We start from the raw sequence: 21,528 nt of genomic DNA, 5'->3' as shown, positions 1-21,528 counted from the left end.
TCACCCCCTCTGACTCTGTAAATGTCTGTAACGCTGCAAAGAATGAAGTGCTCGTCAATTTTGTTCTATGTGTTGTTGATGAGAGGGAAGGCAGCCACTCAATCCACTGAACTAAAGAAACGCCAAGATCGTTATAATCTCTTTGAGTCAAGGAGCTGTTAACATTATGTGACGTTTATCATAGATTTTATTCACCAATTTAGCACCCTGGGGAGCTCCTCAAGTCTTATAAATCAATGCATGAATTAACATTAACTGAACATTCATTGCTTGTAGTCACATTTTGATTTACCAGTTGGTTCCACATTTACTTTTTCATTTGCCAGTTTGATTACCCTTCACAGGGCACTCTGCAGGGCCTTATTGTGACCAACTGTGGGATGTAACTAGAGCCCTCATTGGCTTTAAAACTGAATGATTTATAGCTGATAATGCTCATATCTATTTTTAATAAACTATATTCTTATGAACTTGTGCTATCTGTATATATTTATGTTTTTATCAGACCCTTTTGCAACTTATTTTACTTATTTTTAAATGTTGTTATTAATCCCACCTTCATGTTCAATTAAACGTCCATCCATTCATTAGCTGTACTGGTTATTCCATCTTGCTGTGAGGCCACACTAAGCTCTGTACCACTGCATCATGTCGCATAGGCATCAACTGATTATTATCCATTACTGTTGCTACAGCCCATGCTATAGCCTTTAACTAGACTCTCTATGTCCTCTGTGCACACCTGTGTGTGTGTGTGTGTGTGTGTGTGTGTGTGTGTGTGTGTGTGTGTGTGTGCGCAATGAATTTTTATCAGTTTGAAAAAAGTGAGCTGAAGAATCCTAAATGGTCCCTCAGCTGCACTAAACCTCATGCTTCCTCCTTGCAGCTGAGGTTCTAGTCGATGAGGTTCCAGCTGTGCCGTCCTACATATCAGACCGCTACAAGGTGGGACGCATGTTAGGCGATGGGAACTTTGCAGTGGTCCGAGAATGTGTGGAGCACTCCACAGGACGGGAGTACGCTCTGAAGATCATCAACAAGGGCAAATGCAGAGGCAAGGTAAACAAACCTGCACATGAAGAAGTACTGTTGCTTCATCTGAATATTACCCATGTAAAAAGTAGGATTACTTATACTTTTGTTTGTATAGCAAACAACCAAGAAAAAGTAAGAACTAAAAAAAAACATCAAAGCTCAGTGCAATCCATGTCTTAAATAATTTAATTCAGTTTTACTGGCTCAAGGCATCAGATAATTTTTAGGCTGATGTGTGTATTAACTTTTGTAACTTAAAGAGCAACTTAACACCGTCTAACCTGCTACAGTGATGTAGACGTGTACTCCAGGGTGTGTCTGTACACTGTGACATCACAGAAGGGTGTGGTTACAGATTCAGCAGAGCGCAGAGATTCAACAGAAGTGGGACAAATTTGAAACTCTCAACCAGAGAGGGCAGCAAAACACCGATTTTCACCCTCATCAAGTTGCTTTTGTGTTCTTTTAATTTTTGTTTTTCTTGGCTATAAAATGCATTTTAATTCTTGTTCCAGGAGCACATGATCCAGAACGAGGTGGCCATCCTCCGTAGGGTCAAACATCCAAATATCGTCCTGCTCATAGAGGAGGTGGACACTTACAATGAACTCTACCTTGTCATGGAGCTCGTCAAGGTGTGTGGTCGATGTTTGTGCACTATTTATTTTCATGCAACTGTGCGTCATCTTCTCTGGTTAGGGGCAGGCCGAGATATTTTCCCCAACTTAGTTAATGGATGCTAATATTCTCTATATATGTGACAGTGATCATTATCTCCAGTTTGAGAGCAGAATCGGCGACAGAGACAGAGCAGCAACATTGAGCCAGTGAATCAAACGATGAAATCCAACCAGTCGCACAGTTTGGGATCAAGAGAATCAGTCTATGGCCTGGAGCGCTCATGTGTTCACATTCTTCATTCTCTCCTGCTCTCTGAGTCAAGAAATATTTGTGCATAATTCAGGAGCCAGAAATGTGATCCATCTGTTGGTGTTGTGGTGTGGAGTACTACAGAATATAGATGAGAGGCAATCTGTGGGAGAAATGTGTGTGAGTGTGTCCAAAGTAGGAGGATCGAGAGGAGGCTGTGGATGAATGAGGTGGAGAGAGTCACCGTAAGAATGACAGGGATGAGCGAGGGAGAGAGACAGATGGATGCAGCAGGAGAGAGGGAGATGCCTGGTGCTGTTTTTGTCTCGGTCACTTAGTTTCAATAAAGGGAAAACGTAATGCTACAACATGTAACGATGTTTCAAACGGTGTGCATCCATCTTTTTTGGGAAGGCACAATAAGCAATTCCCATAAAGAAATACATATATATATAAATATATTTTTATATGATGTGGAAGACGATGACCTCAGCAGAAGCCTCCAGGGAGGCTGGAGGAGCAGCATATTAACAACCGTGCTTTTAGAATGAGATTTCCACCTATCAACATGTAGGTATGACGCCTGAGCGTCCACATACTTTTGGCCACAGAGATGAGGCAGAAAAGTGCAAATGCACTGCTTAGCGGCTGAGCCGTGGGATTTGTCAGCTCTCACATTTAAATAACTGTTGCTGTGCAGGTCGGACGTTTGACAGTGTGTCTGAGTCTGTGCAGGGAGAGAAAGAGATTCGTCCCTATTTTAAGCCTCTGTTCCAGTTAGTCCACTAAGGGAGAGAGACACAGAGAGGATCGGAGGGAGAGAGGTAGGAGGAGGAGGGTGAGAATCAGACAGAATAAAAAATATGAGAAACTGAGACAGACAAAGAGAAAGGCTGGGAGAAAAGAAGAGAGGCTGAATTAAAAGGGGAAAAAATTCAAATGAAAGCGAAATATTTAAGACAAGGGGAGGAGATGTTTCAACTAAGGGGAGGAATGAGGATACCCAGTTTACCCCCCCCCCTCTTGCTGAGCAGACTGAAAACTAAGTCAACTTTCGAGCTGAAAACTCTTCTCAGCAGAAAAGATGAGCAGCTGTGAAAAGTTGGAGGTTCTCACTGTGACAGCGCCAGAGAAACTCTTGCCACATTGTTCCTGTTACTGACAGCCCACCCGTCCATCATGATTTGTCCACAGGGGGGAGATCTGTTCGATGCCATCACCTCTGCCAACAGATACACAGAGAGAGACGCCAGCGGCATGCTCTACAATCTGGCCAACGCCATCAAATACCTCCACAGCCTCAACATTGTGCACAGAGACATCAAACCAGAGAACCTGCTGGTGAGTGGGTCTGCATTTGTCTGCGCTGTGTTATACGGTCGTGTAACTTGCCGCAGCATACTCTTCTTTCTGAATGAGCAGTGAAGTCATATCACTCACTCTGGACTCTCACAGAGATGACTCATTCCCCGCTGCCCTCACACCTCCTGCACACTCCTTCTCCAGCCTCCCTCATTTGTGCGCTCCCTCCCTCCTTCTCCCTTCTGTCGACCTCCTCGCCGTCTTCTCATCCTCCAGCTGCTCCTGTAAAAATCTGATTGTGAGGACCAGACTAAGACTTTCTCACCTGCAGTGGCTTTAGAGATTTCACTCCAGAGATACACATTCACATTCACCCCTAACCGACCTAAGATGGTACCCCCCCCCCCTTCTCTGCTTTCCAGCTGTTTCAATTAAATAAGAAGTGTTGCGCTTGACTGGGCTTCCAAAAGAGAAATTAGCTTCACAGTTGTGTGCTCTTTCTTTATTGTTAAAGGTCCTGGTAGGGAGATTTAGCACGAAGCGTATGTAGCAGGTGGACAATCTAACTAGGACACCTGGCACTGTCTATGAAAGCCTCACAATAAATATCACTTTAACTGTGCCGTTTACAGTTATAGTTCTGTCAAAACTGAGTTTATTGAACTTTATGGTCAATTTTTAAACCTGACATATTATCACTGTGTAAAGTTGATATAGTGAACATCCAGCAGCTCTCCACCAATGCCTGCTAGAAATATCTTGCTCTGGAGCTGCTACATGCTCTATCATGTTCACAAAAATACTGCTAGTCTCTAACTTTGTCGCGGGGTGTATGAGAGATTTTTACTGAAAACAGCTGCTCACTGCATCTCTAGCAGCTTTATGGTCATCGTTAGATCGTATCACACGGTGCTATGATAACACCTGTTGCAAACACACACTTTCACATGAACAGTACATTGAAGCACTTGTGCAGTTCTTGACTGTAAATCCCTCAAAGTTAATTACAGCTACTACTATGTGAAGGATTTGAAAATTCTAAACTCTGGTGCCCCCAAGTGGGCCTATCAAAAAAGTTGGCATACAGCAATGCATCTCACTGTCCCTCCATGCCCCCACAAATTCAGCCTGGATACACTGAAAATGAAGCAGCCAAGGCTGCATCACTCTTCCCCAAAATAGTTGCATAATTTTTCTGATTTGACACTCTCTCTCACACACACACAAATGCAGCAAGAGTCACAGGTACTGATAACGCAGCTGCAGACAGATGAGTTGTTCGTCTCACAGTCCACGTCGCACTCATCTTATTGCGGCCGTCAAAGATCAGACATGTAAAAGCATTTGTCGTGTGTATTTTCTATGTGTGGTTCAGGTGTATGAGCATGCAGACGGCAGCAAAAGCCTGAAACTGGGAGACTTCGGTTTGGCGACTGTGGTGGACGGACCTCTCTACACTGTCTGCGGGACCCCGACATATGTAGCACCTGAAATCATCGCAGAAACAGGGTAAGCGCATCGAGGTTGCATAGACAAATCAGACGACACCGCTAATAAACACTAGTCCTTTATAGTAATGATTTATTTCATGTCCAATATGCAGTTGATGCTAGTTGCAGAGAAAATAACCTTTTGTATTATTGCTCAGAAATCTTGTCTATTTCTCTATTTTTGCCTTGAAGTCATCACATTTCTTTGTCTGTGTGCAGGTATGGCCTTAAGGTGGACATCTGGGCAGCTGGAGTCATCACCTACATCCTACTGTGTGGTTTCCCGCCCTTCCGAGGGTAAGCTAACAGCAAGAGCTGCTCCACTGAGTGAATTTCTGCTCTCACTTTTACAGTGATTCTTGAAATAATGAGGCAATCAGAGAGTTGTGTATGAGTCCCTCTCATGGTTGGTAATCATACTGCACCTTTACCCCTGTGAACACTGTCAATCACAGCAGTGTTTTGTGCCTGTGCTCATGTCCATGTGGAAATGTTTTGCTCGCAGGAGCAGCGACGATCAAGAAGTGCTTTTCGATCAAATACTAATGGGGCAACTAGAATTTCCTCTACCGTACTGGGACAATGTGTCAGAGACGGCCAAGGTGAGTATCTACGTCCGTGTGGACATCATCTGTGACTGGAGCCTCATGTTGGAGGAAATTCACTTTATATAGAGCGAGTAAAAACTAACCGCTGTTTGGTTGGTGCTGCAGGAGCTGATTCGATCTATGCTGGAGGTGGAGGTGGATCAGAGATACTCTGCCCTCCAGGTGCTAGAGCACCCTTGGGTCACTGTAAGTACAGTGTTGATTGAACTCACCGAGCCCCTCACATCTATTCAGTTGAAATATTTTCCCACAAACGCTAAATTTTTTCCATCTCCTCCCCCGCTGGACACAGGACGAGGGTCTATGCGAGAATGATCATCAGTTGTCAGTAGCAGGGAAGATAAAGAAGCACTTCAACACCAGTCCGAAGGTCAACGACACCACTGCAGGAGTGTCAGTCATTTCTGTAAGTTGCTATTACTGGAAACTACAGTAATCATAAGCAAAACTTGTCCTACAGATTGTTTGGTCCATCTAAAGCTGTGACACTAAGCTGAATTGAAATGGTTTCTACAGAGGTGTGTAGTTTCCTGGAAGTTGATTTTTAGCTCATTTCCTCTGCTTCTTAAAACAGATACGACTCTGAGTGAACTTTGTGTCTTTTGCTGTTCCTGTTGAACTGGTGTTTAGATTGATTGTGCTGGTTTCTCTTTGTGTTCAGTTGGATGACAGCTTTTCTATGCAGAGATCTGGGTCATTGGATTTCTACCAGCACCCGGCCATGTACTGGATAAGGTACGCCAGGTTTCCGTAGAGACACAACTGGGTAGACAGTCACAAACCAGCGAGAAATCAAAACAAACCAAAATAGTGCCTCTGAAATTGATGTCTCTCCCACTCCCCTCCCTGCGTGCTGCCCTGCTGACTGGCTGCTGCTGTGCTGCTTTGACAGCTTCATGTTGTTGTCCCTGCCTTGTGCTCTCTGTGCTCGGCCTTTTGCCTCCCCTCCTTTCATCCCTCGCTTGCTGTGAAGCAGATTTCATACAGCACCTACATCGTTGTTGTCTGTCTTTCGCTCAAGCCTTGTCGTCTGCTGTATATGAGTGTTTCCTGGATTTCTGTGAATAACCCTGTGAATGTTCCTCTAAATGTCTCTCTGCTGGACGTGTGCTATAAATAGAAATATATTTCTCTGATAACAAAGTAAACAGACTGATGTTGTCTTTGTTGCCTTTTTGTTTACGCTATTTCTTTGTGAATGCTGCCTTTCCAAAGAAATAACCCTGTGCCTTTGCTTGTCTCAACGAATTTCAGTGATTTTTTTTTTTATTTTGCTTGATGTGATGCTTCCCACCTGGCTGCCTCAGCTAACAACATGAATTGCTATTCAGCTCCCATTCCCCCCCCCCACTGTGTGACTTTATCCACTGATTTATGGAGGACCTAGGGATTCGTGGTTATAACGGTTTAGAGTTACAAAGCAATTGATTGGTTGAAATTTACAATAACTGGACTTTGATAAGAGGAATTAATAACAGACTTGAAAGCATAAATAACAAATGAATGCACGCAACAATTGAATGTATTTGTTTAACATTAAAAAGAGATTATAGATAACACAGTTAAGCAATTAATACCATTAAATAGATTAATCAGTACTAAAATCAATTTGTAATTCATTCACAAATGAATTTAACAGTTTTTATGGAATGGAAATGGAAATTACAATGGATTATAATAGTTGTTTTTTTTTTTCTTTGATATGCCCATTAGTTTTCCATTTAGTTTTCTGGTGCAGACTCTATTGTCATTGTAGTGGAGCCCCAGGGGCCTCATTTTGGCTAAAAGACAGAGGCACAATCTTTCATCTGTAGCCTTAATTTCTGGTTTGGCTTTAAGGCATCGTGAGCCACCCCCTAATATGTCGAGTGGAGGTAAAATGCTATTTTTTGCTGGACAGTAGAACAGCCCCTTGGACTTGGTGCTATTAACTGGTCAGACTAGATGCTGTATTAAACTGAGTAATCATGTGTTTTTTTATTCTTTAAGGAGTTTAACTTTTCATTTCTGAGAAAAAAGAATGTTGAAAAAGATGTTATTTCATCTTTTGAATTAGAAATCAGAATGATTTATTTCATTAAACTATTCAATTTTTCATGTCAGCAAAAATATAATCTTATTGATCTTTTCATTGGCGGCTTTATAAAGCCTTTTATTAATTTAGTCTTTTTTGCTTTTGTTAATCCCTCTTCTAACTGTCCGATTTAATAGCAGATAATAACTCAATGAACCCCCGCGAGGCTCTCCTGGTCCTCCATACTGGATCATCCACTGTGCTACATCACAGGATCTAATCACGGTGTTCTCCTGTCCCTCCCTCATTCAGGCCACCCCTCTTGATAAGGAGGGGCAGGTTCTCAGACGAGGACGCCACCCGGATGTGAAGCCACTTCCTTTGCAGATGATGCTGACGGCGACAACAGTAACAACATCAACAACAAAACCACCACGGGCGGAGCCTCCCAGTTGCCTCCCTGGCCTGCCCATGGCCCCTCCCTCTCTGACCCCTGACACTTGCTCTGACCCGTCCCCGAACCTCAGCCTCCCATCTGACTCTGATGACATCTCCATCAGCTCAGCCAGCACCATCTGCTCCCCCAACTCGCCCTTCTAGAGAGGAGGCGGAGGGGAGGGAGGAGAAGGAGGATAAGGTTTGCAGAGGAGGAAGAGGAGGAAGCGAGGAGATGAAAATCCTCATCCAGCTCCTCCCTCTATATATGGAGGAGGAGGAAGAGGAGACATCAGCTTCCCCACACTCTCTCATCTAAGGCTGGGGGTGACAAGGGGAAAACTGTGGAGGGAAAACAAACAAAACAAACAAAAAAAAAAAAAATTGGAGCAAACTTTTATCTTCCCTGAATCCATCTTTCCAAAAGCTGGAGGAGAGATCGATCAAAGGGTAGACAGTGGAAAAAAAGAGAAGGCAGAGAAAGACTAAAGAGGCGACAAAAAGCGGGGATCATGAGGAAGAGGGGAAAAGGCAGAACGAGGTGAAAGACTTTTGTTTCTTTATTTTTTAACGTTCTCTCATCTGAGCACATGTTACAGGGCTCAAGGAGCGAGAAAGGGCGACAGCGTATTGGTCACCCTTCAGTGATGATCCGGGCTCAACATGGAAACTTCCTTATGGTGGAGCAGCTCTTCAAGGCAATATGAGAATATGGACCAATGTTCATGTTTTATTGAACCTTATTTACCCATTCTTTACTCACTGCATTTTTTGATATGTATTTCTCTTTTTTCATAACGGATGAGTTTTTTTGTTGACTTGTCCTAAGAGCTTGTTGGAATGAAAATAATGGAAAAGCGTGTAGAAGTAGAGCTCAGATATCGTGTAAGTAGGCGACCGTAGACTCTATGAACAGTGTCATGTTGGAAAACGAGAGGTGAAGTGCATAGAGAAAGGACTTTTTCTTACAAAAATGTGTTACAAAAAAAAAAAAACAGTCTTCACTGGAAAAACATAAACGACAGAAACAGATCAAAGACAGCACTTGTGCTATAATTCTGTGCTTAACAGTATTGGCGTTGCCTTCCTGTGATGTTGGATTGCAGTATTACAGTTTACATTTTACACGGACCGCTATCAAGACAATGGTGCAGTGGATTGCTCCTTGTAATTCTGTTGACTGCTTCATCCGTCGCATCTTCACACACAAAATTCAGCAGCATTCGGGTGCTCGTGTAGCAAACTTAACATTTGAACTAATTTTTTTCCTCAATCCACACATTTTCATATGTCGTATTTATCTGATTTGCTCATGTACGCATTTAAAGCCTTGTTTACATTTTTTTCCCCCAACACTAAAGGCATATTTCATCCACATATTCCAGCAGTAAAAAAAAAAAAAAAAAAGTGTAATTGTTGTACCACTTGTATGGGTCTGGGGAAATATTTTAGGTGGTTAATGTATACATTTAACAGTTTATGAGGACTGCCTATTTGCACAAAGTACTGCAGTTTAGGTGCAGTCAAACAGGTCTGGGAGAAAGTCAGTACGGATGCCGGAGAACCAGCAGCAGTATAGTTAAAAGGATTTATTTCAGCTCTGTACAACCTCATTCATGGCTTCATTTATTCAGATGAAAGCATGACAGACATACAGTAGCCTATTCTTATATTAAAAAAAACAGTTTAGTGATGAAGTATTGTTTATATGTTATGTAAATAACATAATTTTATTTATTTTGATAGTTCACAATACAGTATATTTCTTTACCAGTAGTAAGTCTACGAGAACTGTAAAAAAAAAAAAAAAAAAAAAATCAATCAATCAATCATACATGTCTGCAAAGAAAAAAAAAGTAGAGGAGATCATCATGTTGAAGTGAAACACTACAGCTGATATGAAGAAGACCTGATGTTGGGATACTTAGATGACTTTGCACAGGCAAGAAGGAAACGAGACCACCGTCTTTGCTTCCTGTCAGAAACTGGGAATGATGTCACTTCCTCTGCAAAAACAACCAGTAAAGAGATTTCCAGCAACTGATGTGAGAGAAACGCAAAGCGATTACAGTTTAAAAAAAAAAAATTGTGCAGATGATCTCCCTGCAGTCGTCACACATGTCTGTAAGTTTCTGTATTTATTCCCATCTTCACACATATACAGTAATGTGCCGCCGTATTGACCAAATCGGTATGAATTTGTTGTGCTGTTGAAATACGCATTCTCCAGCACATGGGCACATGTGGTTAACCAAAGTGCTCTCACAGCTGCACCACTGTATTACAATCTGTTGCAATACCAATACCTGTACCTCTGTTCAACAATGGTCTATCAATAATAATAGTAATAATAAAAATATGTTTCAAAATCAAATTGTCGGTGTCTTTTGTAGAGCTTTAACCTGATTTAAGTTGGTGGAAGTCTGCGGATTTCAGCAGCTTTGCAGTGCTCTTGTATGAGTGGATTACTGGCCAGATGTGCAGTTCACAAGCCCAGAGTCTCTGCTGCATACAGATTTATTTCATTGTAAATTTGTCCTATCAAACACAAGTGCATCATCCACTGAACTGAGGCTTTTTTTGTGGCTATTGTTAACTGTTATCTGCGGGGGTGGCACTTGAGGGGTACTTGATATATTTTTATAAACCCTACAACAGTTAGGCCAAAGACGTGGGATCCAAAATGTTCTGTACTTGACATGGCAGGCGCTCAGCATACAGGTGGGATGATTAGTCATGGAAATTTGTTTTTGGCTTTCCCAGTGTTTGAACTGAAAAAATCTTAACAGATGTACAGTAAGGTTAAGGCAGCTTCAAGCACAACATTTTCCAGTGGGCAGGTAATATTTGATGAAACAACAATAGATAATAAAAATATTTTTGTCCCCTGTGAGATCACACGGGGGAGAGTTTGAAAGTTTAATGAAAAAACAGAACACAAGGAACTCATCACTGTGTGACCAGCTGAAGCTTCGGACAGCTGTGCCTGCGCCTTCCACTGTAATCTTGCAAGACACATTCCCAGAACTTGACAGTTCATTTCTATTCTTACCTGCAGGAACACCAGGCCAAGTGGAGGCGACTGTAAAGTATCTCTGCCTGTAGAAAAAAACCACTCACCTTTTAAAACTTTCAGCTTTGTCAAAATGTTAAACTTTTGAAAACGCATTCAGCCACTTTAGTGTCCTCCTTTCAGTGGTGACTACTGCCTGAATAACAGCAGAGCTTGGAATTGATTATGTTCATTATAATAAGGCTAATTAAAACCCATCGATATAATGATTCATGCATAATTTCTCTTTTCAGGGTGCCAGTTGTATATTTTGTTAGCAGTGGTGAAATGTAAGCAATTACATTTATTTGAGTATTGTACTTAAATACAGGGGTACTTGTACTTTACTTGAGTACATCCACTGTAAACTAGGCTCATTTATACTCCTATTCCACTGCATTTCAGAGGGAAATATTGTGCTTTTGCCTGTAACACTACATTTATTTGCCAATTTTTTGTATGATTTTGCATACAAAACATATAACCAGCTCATTAAAAATATTTGTTATCAAAGATTAAACATTATAGATTTAACTAAGTCATAGTTAAAACTTTAGAAGAACATTAAAATCCATTTCAGTGTATAAGTAATAATAATAATCCCAAGACATAACACTATGTCACCTGTGAGTACTTTTTGAATTTGTTGCTAACACTTCTGTACTTTGACTGAAGTTGAATTACAAATGCTGGTCTTAAACTGTGCGCTTTTACTTGTGATGGAATACTTTTATAATAAAAATATCTCGTCGCCCACTTCTCCCACCGGCGTACTGGGCATGCGTGTGTAAGTTTGACCACCAGGGGTCAGCCTATCATGACGCGAAGAAGAAAAAGCAGCGAAGAAGAAAATCCGTGCTATTTTAAATACAGCGATAGCAGTAACCTGGGGACGACAGGCGTGTAAAATCATTAAATTTATTCCTCATATCGCAGTGTGTTTATGACATACCGCCTTCACAGAGCAGCTAAACGCCTACTGTTGTAGAAACGTGGGCGATATGTCAAAGAAGCGCTGTATCAGCTAAGGGATGGTGGTTAGCTAACTAGCTAGCTTGCTACAGCTGCTGGCGCTGTTTTCGCACACCGCAGTCATGAGCGAAGATGACACTTCAGCATCGGCAAACAAAGACTCCACTCTCCTGCTCACGAAAGACGGGCAGCGGTATTATGTGAGCAAGAGCGGAGTAGTCGACAGCAGAAATGTGATAACGCCGCACGACCCGGAGAACAACGTCTCCTCCTACGACGCGGACGACCCGGACGAGGAGAGCGACGTCCTGGACACTTCGGATCCCAGAGACAGCGCCGCTAGCCCGGAGGAGCTCAACGACGAGGAGACCTCGGAGGGCGACAATGCTCCCAAACAGTGCACTTACGAGGGCTGCACGGAGACCACAACGCAGGTGGCCAAGCAGAGGAAACCGTGGATGTGCAAAAAACACCGCAACAAGATGTACAAAGACAAGTACAAGAAGAAGAAGAGTGATCAGGCCATGTCCAGTGGGAAACTCGACGTAAGGTTAAGCTTCATAGATACTTTAATAGCTAGAGGCTTTGATTTGAACCCATCATGACGTGGTGGAGACATCCTATATAAAAACCTGAGTAGACTTTTAATTCAGCCCATCACAGATGACTGGAGCAGAAAGGGATTCAGGAGGTGTAACCTCAGAATCTCATTGGCTCCTGTGATTCCCAGGCTCTGCTTTTCCAGACTCAGTCACAGTTTAGAAAAACACTCCCCCAGTGAGTTAATTGCGTGTTTATGTCTTCCTTTTGTGGTAATCAGGAAAACTCAGAAGAGCGGCCTGTGTCTGTAAACAAACAGCGTCTTGGTGCCATGGGAGACCGGCCAGCCAGACCCTCCCTGATAGAGCAGGTCCTCAACCAGAAGAGACTGGTAAGAAACAGCTGCTCAGATTGACTGGTGATTTACACAAGTTAAAGGAAAAAGCTGCAAAAAAGTGTCTCCAGAACAGTTTGTGTTGCTTTCTGTATGGTTCAAATCATTTTCACACTCATCTATTTACTCAGTGACCCCTCCTTTAGACAAGTGGACCCACTCATGGCAGGAAAATGCCCCCTATTTTTAAGAAAGCATTTGCATTTCTTAAAAATTCTTTTTCCTCCTCTCATTGATTCAGGTTTCTCCTTTAATATGTCACCCATGTGTATATGACTGCCCTTATTCTCTCTGTTGTATCTGTCTTTTTCTCTTGTATGTGAACCTTGTTGTTGTTATGTGTCTTGTGTCCTTCCACCCACACTGGGAGGCGTCTGTTTTCAATATGTAGAGAACAAGGCTTTCGCTTTCCTACAAAGGTAGAAAAAGACAAGAAATCTTTAGATCTGCAGAAATATTTGTTCTTGCATTTTGCACTGAAATTTGAATGTGTGTGTGTGTGTGTGTGTGTCCTTCAGTCACTGCTTAGGAGTCCAGAGGTGATCAGCTTCCTCCAGCAGCAGCAGCAGCTCCTGGCCACACAGAGCCGCAGCCAATCACAGCAGCAGTTCCAGGGTTGCTGACACCGGCCGCTCAGTGTTCTATCTTACTATATGTAATGTATAGCGAGCACTGGCACTTGATGCATAAATGTAGTAACCATGCACTGTTAGCGTGAATTTCTCCAGCCAGACAGCCAGACAGGCTGAAGGTGTGGTGAGACAGGTGGACTGAACTAGATCCTAGAGTCAGACTGACGTGATTGTTTAGGAAATATAATTTCCTAAATACAAAACCTTCTTCACATTTGTTATCGTTAATTTACGTTGTGGTTACACCATGAAATCCCACTCGTTCTGATAGTTATCTTTTCTCATCTGGCAATAATAATGAAGGCACTGAATTAATTGTCCAGTCAAAGTTGTTCAGATGTTGAAGATCCAGTTCTTGCCAAAAATAACCATGAGCTCAATTTGATCCTCTCGTCTTTTCCATTGCTTATAAATTGCTGTTTGTTTCTTGTTTTAGTGTTATTTGTGTGAAACGTTTCAGGTAGTTTTCTTCAAAGAATTACTTTCACTGTGCTTTTAATGTTTTCCTTTGAACATGAGTTGTTGTTACATGTGACAATCAGTTTGTGTAATGCATGTCTGTAGCCTCCTTTCAAGTCGGGGCTTTCAGGGCGTGTCTCCAACGCAACGTTTTATAATCATGTTAATGTGAAACTGTTGCACTGACAGTGCATTGTAACTGTACACAAAAAGGAACACATGACGTTTGGTGGGATGTTGGCGCTTTTGTCTCTGTGTTGAAAAGAGGCAGGGAGATGATGTGTACCTGATGAAGTGTATATACCCCTGCTGTGAAGATGAGACTAAAATTATGACGCAAACATTGAGAAATGTTTCACTTTATGTTGCAATGTGATGCTTTGTTCTTTCACATGAGAAAAATGGACGTATCAATTTAAATCTTAAGGAAAAAAAAAAGATACTTAAAGAAAAAACAACTTTAATGGAACGAGAAAAAAAAAGCAACTGGTACATGAAGTCAAACATTAGTCAACACTTGGAAGTACAATACATACTACCATAATAACATTCATAACACATAATAACACAAGTCTGAGTACCTACAAATGTATCCCATTTTTTTTCTTTGCCTTGGAGTGCAGTTAACATGTCCCAATGGAAAGAGAGTGAGAAAGAAGATAAATACTTTATCATACTGAAATTAAAGAACACGTGATCATTTAACTACATGAGATGTAAATTAGCTAAATGAAATTCAGTTATACATATCTTTCAGTTTTGCTGCATGGTGTGACAAAGCCGTAACAGATAGTTTTGTAATTTTGTGTGAGATGTCATGAGAGGGACCGTAGGACAGAAAACCTGGACACAGACGAGCATACAGAATCTACGACTACCTGTGTGAAGGACCACGGGCACACACTTAAAAAAGACAAAAAAGTGTGTGTGGGTGTTCACGTTATGACACTGAAGAAATGGGGTTGTGCGGGGAGCCCATCTGTGTGAGGACCTTGTCCAGCCACTGCAGGGGCCCGTGCAGATGTACCTCGATCCAGCAGGGGGTGCTGGTCACATCCTGACGGTGGTATTCAGCACCCCAGCCCTGGGCAGAGGACACGGCCATAAGTCTCAATATGCAAGATGACAGTTCGGTTAACTATTAAAATTAATGGGTGCCGTGTGGACAAGTGTAATCCCTGGTTGTTTACCATGGGATCTGACAAGCAGATCTGACAAGCAGATCCCAGCACTAGAAGATCAAAATAACAGCATATACAGTTACACTGAGAATGCTGGAGTGGATATCCAACCCTTATTATTAAACCACATTGGTTTTCAAGTAGAAACGTGGGCAAAAGGATGATCACCAACTACATATTAGTATCTGTAATGCATCTTAATGTTTAAAGCTCAGTACCTTGACGAAGCTCATTCGGATGGTGCACATCTTCGTGAGCTCGTAGACGACCTCGAAGCCGTGGTTGACAGACTGGGCGAGGAGCTGAGCGAACAGCTGGTTGTTAAAGATCTTGAGGCTGCAGCCGCTGGGGATCTTACACACGGTGGTGGCGTGGAAGCCGTGCTGGAAATTACAGTTGCGGCTCTGGACGAAGATGCTGCTGTCACTCAGACACTCTGCGTACACCTCGCCACCTACATAGTACAGGTGTAACCCTGAGGAGAGCGGAGGAGAAAATCGAATAGTCTTCAATGAACTTGAATGTCTGGAGGTTTGCAGAAAACCCTTGTCTTTTAACTGTGATGCGAATGCAACACTTAAAACAACAAAAAACAAAAGTTGTACAGCAAACACATAATGAGAAATACGCACATTCAGTCACTTTATTGGATAATGTGCCGGAGAAAAACCACTAGGGCATCTCTGCTTGTAAATGACGAATGTATGAGTAGTGTCAGTGTGTCTGAACTGCGGATGAACTATCCTCAACCCTTTGTGTCATCCCTATCATTCAAAACCACACACATCCTCTCAGTGCACAGTTTATTGTAACCCACAGACTCTTGATGTCCATCCAACAAAGGAAAGCTTTCTTAACCCTTTTACCATGAGAAAAAAAAAGAAGCAATATTTGGCCTAAAGGATTCAGCACAAGGAGACAAGCAGAGCCACGTTTTTGTTTAAAAAAAAAAAAGAGACAACTATAAAGAGTGTGCTGATTCATTTTTGCTTCAATTCAATTTGCTTCCCTTCAGTTCTTGCTCTGACCTAATGTTCGTTGGGTAAAAAAAAAAAAAAAAAGAAACGCATTAAGAAATCACGCAAAAAAAAAAAAAAAAGCAGAGCGTGTTCTGATGTGAATTACCTGCATGAGTCGTCCAGCCTACCTTTGCCTATGTGCCTGCGCGTGTGTTCGATGGTGGAGTTGCGGTTGACGTTGGACAGCAGGCCGAGGCAGAAGCGGTTCTTGTTGTTGGAGGGGTCTGTGAAGCCGTCCACCAACACGCTGCGGGATGATGCGTGGAAAGTCTCCCCCACCCGGTTGTTGAGCTCGTAGTAAGCTATTGAACACCAGTACTCTGGTTCCTCGTAGCACACGGGCCGTAAATCTAAACAGGAAGACGAGGAAGGTTTGATCGTGAAGGGTAACATGGAGAAAATATTCCATCCTGTGGTATATCACGAACCATCCCGCCCATTGATTTGCAACATGATCTGCAGTGCCTCATGCAACCGGAGATATCTCATGGTATATATTGCTTATTGCTTTATATGCATAAATATTAATATCGCTCGCATTTCTTGCTTGAACTGAAGTTACCTGTGTGTGGAGCGGAAAATGTAAGTTTAGTGGTTCCTGTGGAGTTGCTGGGCTTCACGTCCTCTTGAGGGCTGGTCTCCATCATGCTGTACGGAGGTGGGGGAGTCTCAGCTGCAGAAGCAAGTCACAAATCACAGTAAGAGGATAAATGGGGAAAACCAACTGATGCACTCTCATCATAGACTGAATCTGCTACAGCAACGCTAAAGCTGCGGCCTGCTTGCGTGACAGATGTTTGAATATTCCACGCAGACAGTAGCGCTTAAAGTGTCAGCTTGCTCGTTCTGAGTCCTACCTGTGATGTGATACGGGCTGCCGGGCTCTGCAGAGCTGTTGGGGGAGTTGGGGTAACTCTGTGAGGTGGGAGACTGGGCGAGGGAGGAAGACGGGGAGGAGGAGGAGAAGGAGGAGCAGGGCAGCGGAGGGAAGGAGTCCGGGTAAGTGGCGTTCTGGGGCATCAGGGGCTCGTTGTGCAGAGAGGCGTTCCTGAACTTTGCCAGTAAACTGTGTTGAGGGTTGAACTCGCTGTGGCGTGGAACCAGGACTGGCGGCAGCACTGAGAGGAGACGGGAGAAAGGAAGGAGGAAGGTAGGGAGGGAGGGAGTGAACAAAGACGACAAAGAGAGACAGAGCAGGAGCCAGATGCTGTTATAAAAGATTATATTACTGCAAATCCTTTTGGCTTGGGAACACTGTTTTCGATCAGATTTCCTGCTTCTATTTGGGAACCCATAAAAGCTTTACAGTCACAACACTCAAACTCAACAATGACATTATTTTGTGAAGCTAATTTAGAAGATATTCTCTGCTAAATGTGTGTACCTGGAGTCTCCACGCGCCTGTAATGGTAGGGGTTGACGCAGATGTCCTTCTGCTTGGAGCCGAAGGGGAACTCGCAGCACTCCAGGGCTTTCAGCTCGTGGTGGGACTGCAGGTCAGGCCAGCGCCACACCCTGCAGTAGATGACGTGGGGCAGGCCCTTCCTGTGGGACACCTGCAACCTCCCGTCCAGCGAGCGTGGAATCGTCACACACTTGCCTGAAGGAGTAACATGAAATCGACAGAGCTTGTTGAAATGGGCAAATTGTGTTGAGTGTTTTAAACTTCTGTTGTTTGAAGCCATGATGATGACGAGACACATTAGTTACCCTGGTGATTAGACAGAAACTTGCACTCAGCACTTTGTCTTTGTCACTTTCGTTTGTTCAGCCAATTGCGTGACTCTAGGTAAGATTCTTTTTTTTTGGTCATTTTTTCAACATAATGAGACCTGGATAATATCACATTTTAGACTTTTAATAATACACATTTTCTAAGAGCTCTTCAAGACAGTAGTAGGGCAGGTTTCCAGGTCTTGTGCAAGAACACATTGACAAAAGGCATCTGTTACAATCAAACCTGTGAGCTCACACTGCCCTTTACTGACTAGACCAGCGGCTCCCAACCTGTTTACCCTATAAGCCATAAAATAAAGCATTACTTTCACCCCCCCCCCCCCCCCCCCCCCCCCCCCCCCCCTTCGCATGTTATATAATATTTCAATTAGTTGTGGGTCAATGGAAGAGTCTCAAATTATTCGATCATTTTTATTGGTATCAAGTATCAAGTTTCTCAGAGGAAACAAGTAAATATTAAAGTAAAAAAAAATTTCCCATCCTGTAAATCATCTCAAGGCCCCTCAGGTTTATGGTGTGACCCTCACTGCATGGGTTTTGACCTCCAGACTGGAAACCACTGCGCTCGACTGATACTTACTGGGCTGCCCAGGGCAGCTGAGGGCCCTCTCCAACTCCTCCATCGCCCCCTTCTTCTTCTTTAGTTTCTTAACTAGAGAGTCCACAGCCTTTTCTGCCCACTTCTCCTCCTCATCCCCTTGTTTCCAGCCGAGCAGGCGTTTCACCGCTGGGCTGGTGAAGGAGAACAGGGATGTAATGGAGGCGGAGGAGTTCATTATGAGATGAATAAACGGGGGGACGAAATGAGCTGATGGGTGATGTCTAATGTTCCCTTTGTGGACAGGGGTGAGGAGGCGAAATGAGTAGCCAGGACCGAGAAGAAACAGAGGTAAGGATTAAAGAGGTAGCGTGATGAGTCTGTGTAAACAGAGGCTGCTTTTTTTTTTTTTTTTGTATTCCGCTGTTACTTCCGAGCAGTGCTGGAGGAGGAGTTGGACTCCCGCCAGTGCAGCACAAACCCTGAATCTCCTCTTTGGGTTGGCACAGAAGGGACCCGGCAGCTCTGGCTTCGAAGCCTACTGTAGGAAAGCTTACTCCTCACATAGCCAGAAATCCAGGTCAAGTTTCAATCACCTGGCAAGAGAAGTGAGAGATAGTATTAACTGCTAATTTAGCTCAAAAAGATGTGAAGTTGGTGAAAAGTTCAGAGGTTGGGTAGAAAGGAGACCTTGGGATTTAATTGTAGGGGAGTGAAGCCAGAGTAATTAAGGTGATAAGCTGGTCTGGAGTGATGACAATAGCCAGAGTGAAACCAAAGACTGAGCACCACATTACCAAAATCTACTCCTATTCAACGATCCAGGCATCAGAGAAGGATTGCTACGATAAGGAGGCGGTATCAGCAGGGCTCTGTTACGGGGAGCATGCCTGCATCAAACTGATCTCCCACATGCTGAACAACAACAAGGTTATTATTACTCTCTATGGACAAAATGAAACACGTACCAAAACCGAATGAGAAAGAGCAGGGCAAGATGGCCAAGCTCATTTCTAGATTTCACCAACAATGAGGAATGTCCTTTCTGGCCTCTGTTTCTATGATCATGCCACTGACGCCCAGGAGCCATACTGTCTGGCCAGAACACATCACAGGACAGGAGGGGGAGAGGGAGAGAGACAGAGAGAGAGAGAGGGAGAGAGAGAGAGAGAGAGAGAGGGAGGCAGACCGAGAAAGCTCCCTGTTTTTGTGTTTGTCTTTCTGCCAATTGAAAAACTATTGGAAATCACAAGATACAGAAGAATACAGGTACCTAAATATTCACTCTATTCCACTATATTAACATTGGGAGTCTTCTTAGTGAAGACCACTCCAGCAGCACAATCTGACAGAGAAATCAACTTTTTTTCAAATATTCATACAGTAAACACAGCACGTCTGAGACTCGGTGGTAGGTTTATTATGGTGTTCTCCTTGGTTTATCTCCTGTGGCAGGACGTCATGCAGCGCAGAGTATCATATTCAACCCATGAGGCAGAAAAACATATTTTTTTGTAGTACTATTGTAAAGCATTCTTGCGTGACAGATAGGTTTATTCGTTCTGCTCTGCCTGATGCAGATAAAAAACAAACAAACAAACAAAAAAAAAAAAACCATCAAGGCAGACAAAGACTCTACAAAGGTGAAAGTGGAAGCTCTTGTAACCACAGAATCCAAACTTCTAAAAGACACAACGCGACCAGATTTGAGTTTTGCGTGAAATCTCGGACTTTGCGGCTTTTTCAGTCTGATGGCTCTCAAAAATACACACAGGTAATAAGTAGTGTGAACCAGCCTAACTAACACCATGCCCTGCGCTTGTTGATGGAAATGTGACCAGCACTGGTTTCCTGCAGACAAACAGACAGACAAACAGACAGACAGACAGACAGCTGGGGTTTACAATGACAGCAAAAAAAAAAAAAAAAAAAAAAAAGCGCACAGGCTCAATGCGGCATCAGTCCGCCGCTGCTGCTTTATGGAGCCTGGCGTCACCCAGTCTGCAGGCTCAGATAGGCTAATTACCTAATGCTTTATCACCAGGACACCCCCCTTCTCAAAAAAGTAAACACGCCAGCTTCCTTTACTACTACTACAACGAGCCACTTTGCCGCTACAGAATCCGGCTTCTGCCCTAATTCACCTCCAAACACACACCTTGAAGGTACAATAAGTGAGCAGGAGCTTCGGCATCCAAGTTCATTCCTGTCATGGCTTGATAACATCACTGCAGACGAAAACTACAACCAGTCAATCACAGGAGAACTCTTTGATTATATTTCCGAGTATTCACGGATTTGTGCTCACATAGTATACTACAGGCTATTGATTTTTGATCTATACTCAGCTATAAGACCATGTTTAGTAAATCCAGCCACCTCAACGTGTTAGAATATTTAATCTCCAAGAAGTTGCACAACAGTGCCAGCGGGCACATTTTTTAGGATTTTTAACAACACACACCAGAAAAAAAAAAAAAAATTACACTTTTAAATATTCAACGGGGCTACAAAGCCACAACAGCATATAAAAGAAAATCTCAATTTGTGGAAATTGCAAAATGAGCTTATTTTCTCACCTCTGTTGTGATAACAAGTGCGCCGCAGACAGACTGTGCGTGTGAAGGCTTCCCTGCGCGTCGTGGGTCGGACCGTAACACACTGAGGCAGCGAAGGTGTGTGTCTATCTGTGTGTGTGTGTGTGTGTGTGTGCGGATTGTGTCTGCGAGCATGTGTGTATGTGTGTGTGTGTGTGTGTGTGTTGACGTTGAAGTGTCAAGTGCACGTCAACATAAACTGCACCCGGCTGCAGATTTCAAAATAAAAGCACTGTTAACAAACGGCAAAAGGTGTCGCAAGGTGTCAGCAGAGGGGAACATGTGTGACAGGTATGTGATAGCTACAAAATATATAAGAAAAGAAAATAACACAAGTGTGTGTGTGTGTGTTGTCAATGTCAAAAGTCATTTATAAAAAAGTTCTCTCTTCTCTCTAAAGTAGGTACATTTATGAACAGTACTCTGCACATTCAATAATAATTCGGTTAAATTGCTTATCCTACTCTTCAGGCACCACTTAAGGCTAAGCTATGTGAATATTTACACAATCTATATTTTTTATATTTGTTTTGTTTTGATTAATTAATTGCATTATTTATATCAACTACGGCCATTTTTTTCCCCAATGGCACATTCCTGACGCCTCAGCCCCAGGCATCGCTCAACTAGGCCGCTACACGCGACTGGACACC

General features: G+C 43.0%; 3 protein-coding genes across 7 annotated transcripts in view; 2 read left to right on the top strand and 1 right to left on the bottom strand.

The window, feature by feature from the left end:
• The window catches only part of dclk1a (doublecortin-like kinase 1a), a 50,271-nt gene extending 40,143 nt beyond the window's left edge, over nt 1-10,128 (top strand). For 2 of the 4 annotated variants that reach the window (XM_071505978.1, XM_071505980.1), the window contains 10 exons: nt 887-1,059; nt 1,551-1,670; nt 3,100-3,246; nt 4,583-4,716; nt 4,917-4,994; nt 5,203-5,299; nt 5,411-5,491; nt 5,598-5,711; nt 5,967-6,040; nt 7,632-10,128. In XM_071505978.1, coding sequence (XP_071362079.1) covers nt 887-1,059; nt 1,551-1,670; nt 3,100-3,246; nt 4,583-4,716; nt 4,917-4,994; nt 5,203-5,299; nt 5,411-5,491; nt 5,598-5,711; nt 5,967-6,040; nt 7,632-7,689 — 1,076 coding nt within the window. In that variant the 3' untranslated portion in view covers nt 7,690-10,128. The remainder of the gene's footprint in view (nt 1-886; nt 1,060-1,550; nt 1,671-3,099; nt 3,247-4,582; nt 4,717-4,916; nt 4,995-5,202; nt 5,300-5,410; nt 5,492-5,597; nt 5,712-5,966; nt 6,041-7,631) is intronic. The other 2 variants (XM_071505976.1, XM_071505979.1) reach the window with 1 other exon arrangement.
• A 1,504-nt stretch (nt 10,129-11,632) lies between these two features.
• Nucleotides 11,633-14,166, top strand: rfxap (regulatory factor X-associated protein). The gene is made up of 3 exons (XM_071506000.1): nt 11,633-12,323; nt 12,599-12,709; nt 13,231-14,166. The coding sequence occupies exons 1-3, from the start codon at nt 11,901-11,903 to the stop codon at nt 13,333-13,335; spliced, it is 639 nt and encodes a 212-aa protein (XP_071362101.1). The 5' UTR covers nt 11,633-11,900; the 3' UTR covers nt 13,336-14,166.
• An 80-nt stretch (nt 14,167-14,246) lies between these two features.
• smad9 (SMAD family member 9) lies at nt 14,247-21,050 on the bottom strand. 2 transcript variants are annotated; one of them, XM_071505988.1, is made up of 8 exons: nt 20,858-21,050; nt 18,321-18,874; nt 17,388-17,603; nt 16,861-17,121; nt 16,566-16,676; nt 16,132-16,353; nt 15,203-15,459; nt 14,247-14,887 (listed from the first exon to the last, which is right to left on the bottom strand). In XM_071505988.1, the coding sequence occupies exons 2-8, from the start codon at nt 18,514-18,516 to the stop codon at nt 14,744-14,746; spliced, it is 1,407 nt and encodes a 468-aa protein (XP_071362089.1). In that variant the 5' UTR covers nt 18,517-18,874; nt 20,858-21,050; the 3' UTR covers nt 14,247-14,743. The 2 variants fall into 2 exon arrangements, with proteins under 2 accessions (XP_071362089.1, XP_071362090.1); XM_071505989.1 differs by having other exon boundaries at nt 18,321-18,472; nt 20,858-21,048.
• Nucleotides 21,051-21,528: the final 478 nt, after the last annotated feature.

This window comes from Trachinotus anak, unplaced genomic scaffold, assembly GCF_046630095.1.
Source record: "Trachinotus anak isolate AG129_WGS33_773 ecotype Australia unplaced genomic scaffold, CSIRO_AGI_Tana_v1 ptg000020l, whole genome shotgun sequence".
NCBI lineage: Eukaryota > Metazoa > Chordata > Actinopteri > Carangiformes > Carangidae > Trachinotus > Trachinotus anak.
The sequence above is the reverse complement of the archived record's forward strand: the minus strand, read 5'-3'. Positions and strand labels throughout refer to the sequence as shown.

What these genes read in the sequence shown, in the direction of transcription:
- rfxap (XM_071506000.1), top strand. Translation starts at nt 11,901, where the DNA reads ATGAGCGAAGATGACACTTCAGCATCGGCAAACAAAGACTCCACTCTC. An exon ending in TGTCCAGTGGGAAACTCGAC is followed by an intron (nt 12,324 to 12,598) that starts GTAAGGTTAAGC and finishes TGTGGTAATCAG; the next exon opens with GAAAACTCAGAAGAGCGGCC. An exon ending in TCCTCAACCAGAAGAGACTG is followed by an intron (nt 12,710 to 13,230) that starts GTAAGAAACAGC and finishes TGTGTCCTTCAG; the next exon opens with TCACTGCTTAGGAGTCCAGA.
- smad9 (XM_071505988.1), bottom strand. Translation starts at nt 18,516, where the DNA reads ATGAACTCCTCCGCCTCCATTACATCCCTGTTCTCCTTCACCAGCCCA. An exon ending in CAGGCGCGTGGAGACTCCAG is followed by an intron (nt 17,122 to 17,387) that starts GTACACACATTT and finishes GTCTCCTCTCAG; the next exon opens with TGCTGCCGCCAGTCCTGGTT. An exon ending in TCCGAATGAGCTTCGTCAAG is followed by an intron (nt 14,888 to 15,202) that starts GTACTGAGCTTT and finishes TCCTCTGCCCAG; the next exon opens with GGCTGGGGTGCTGAATACCA.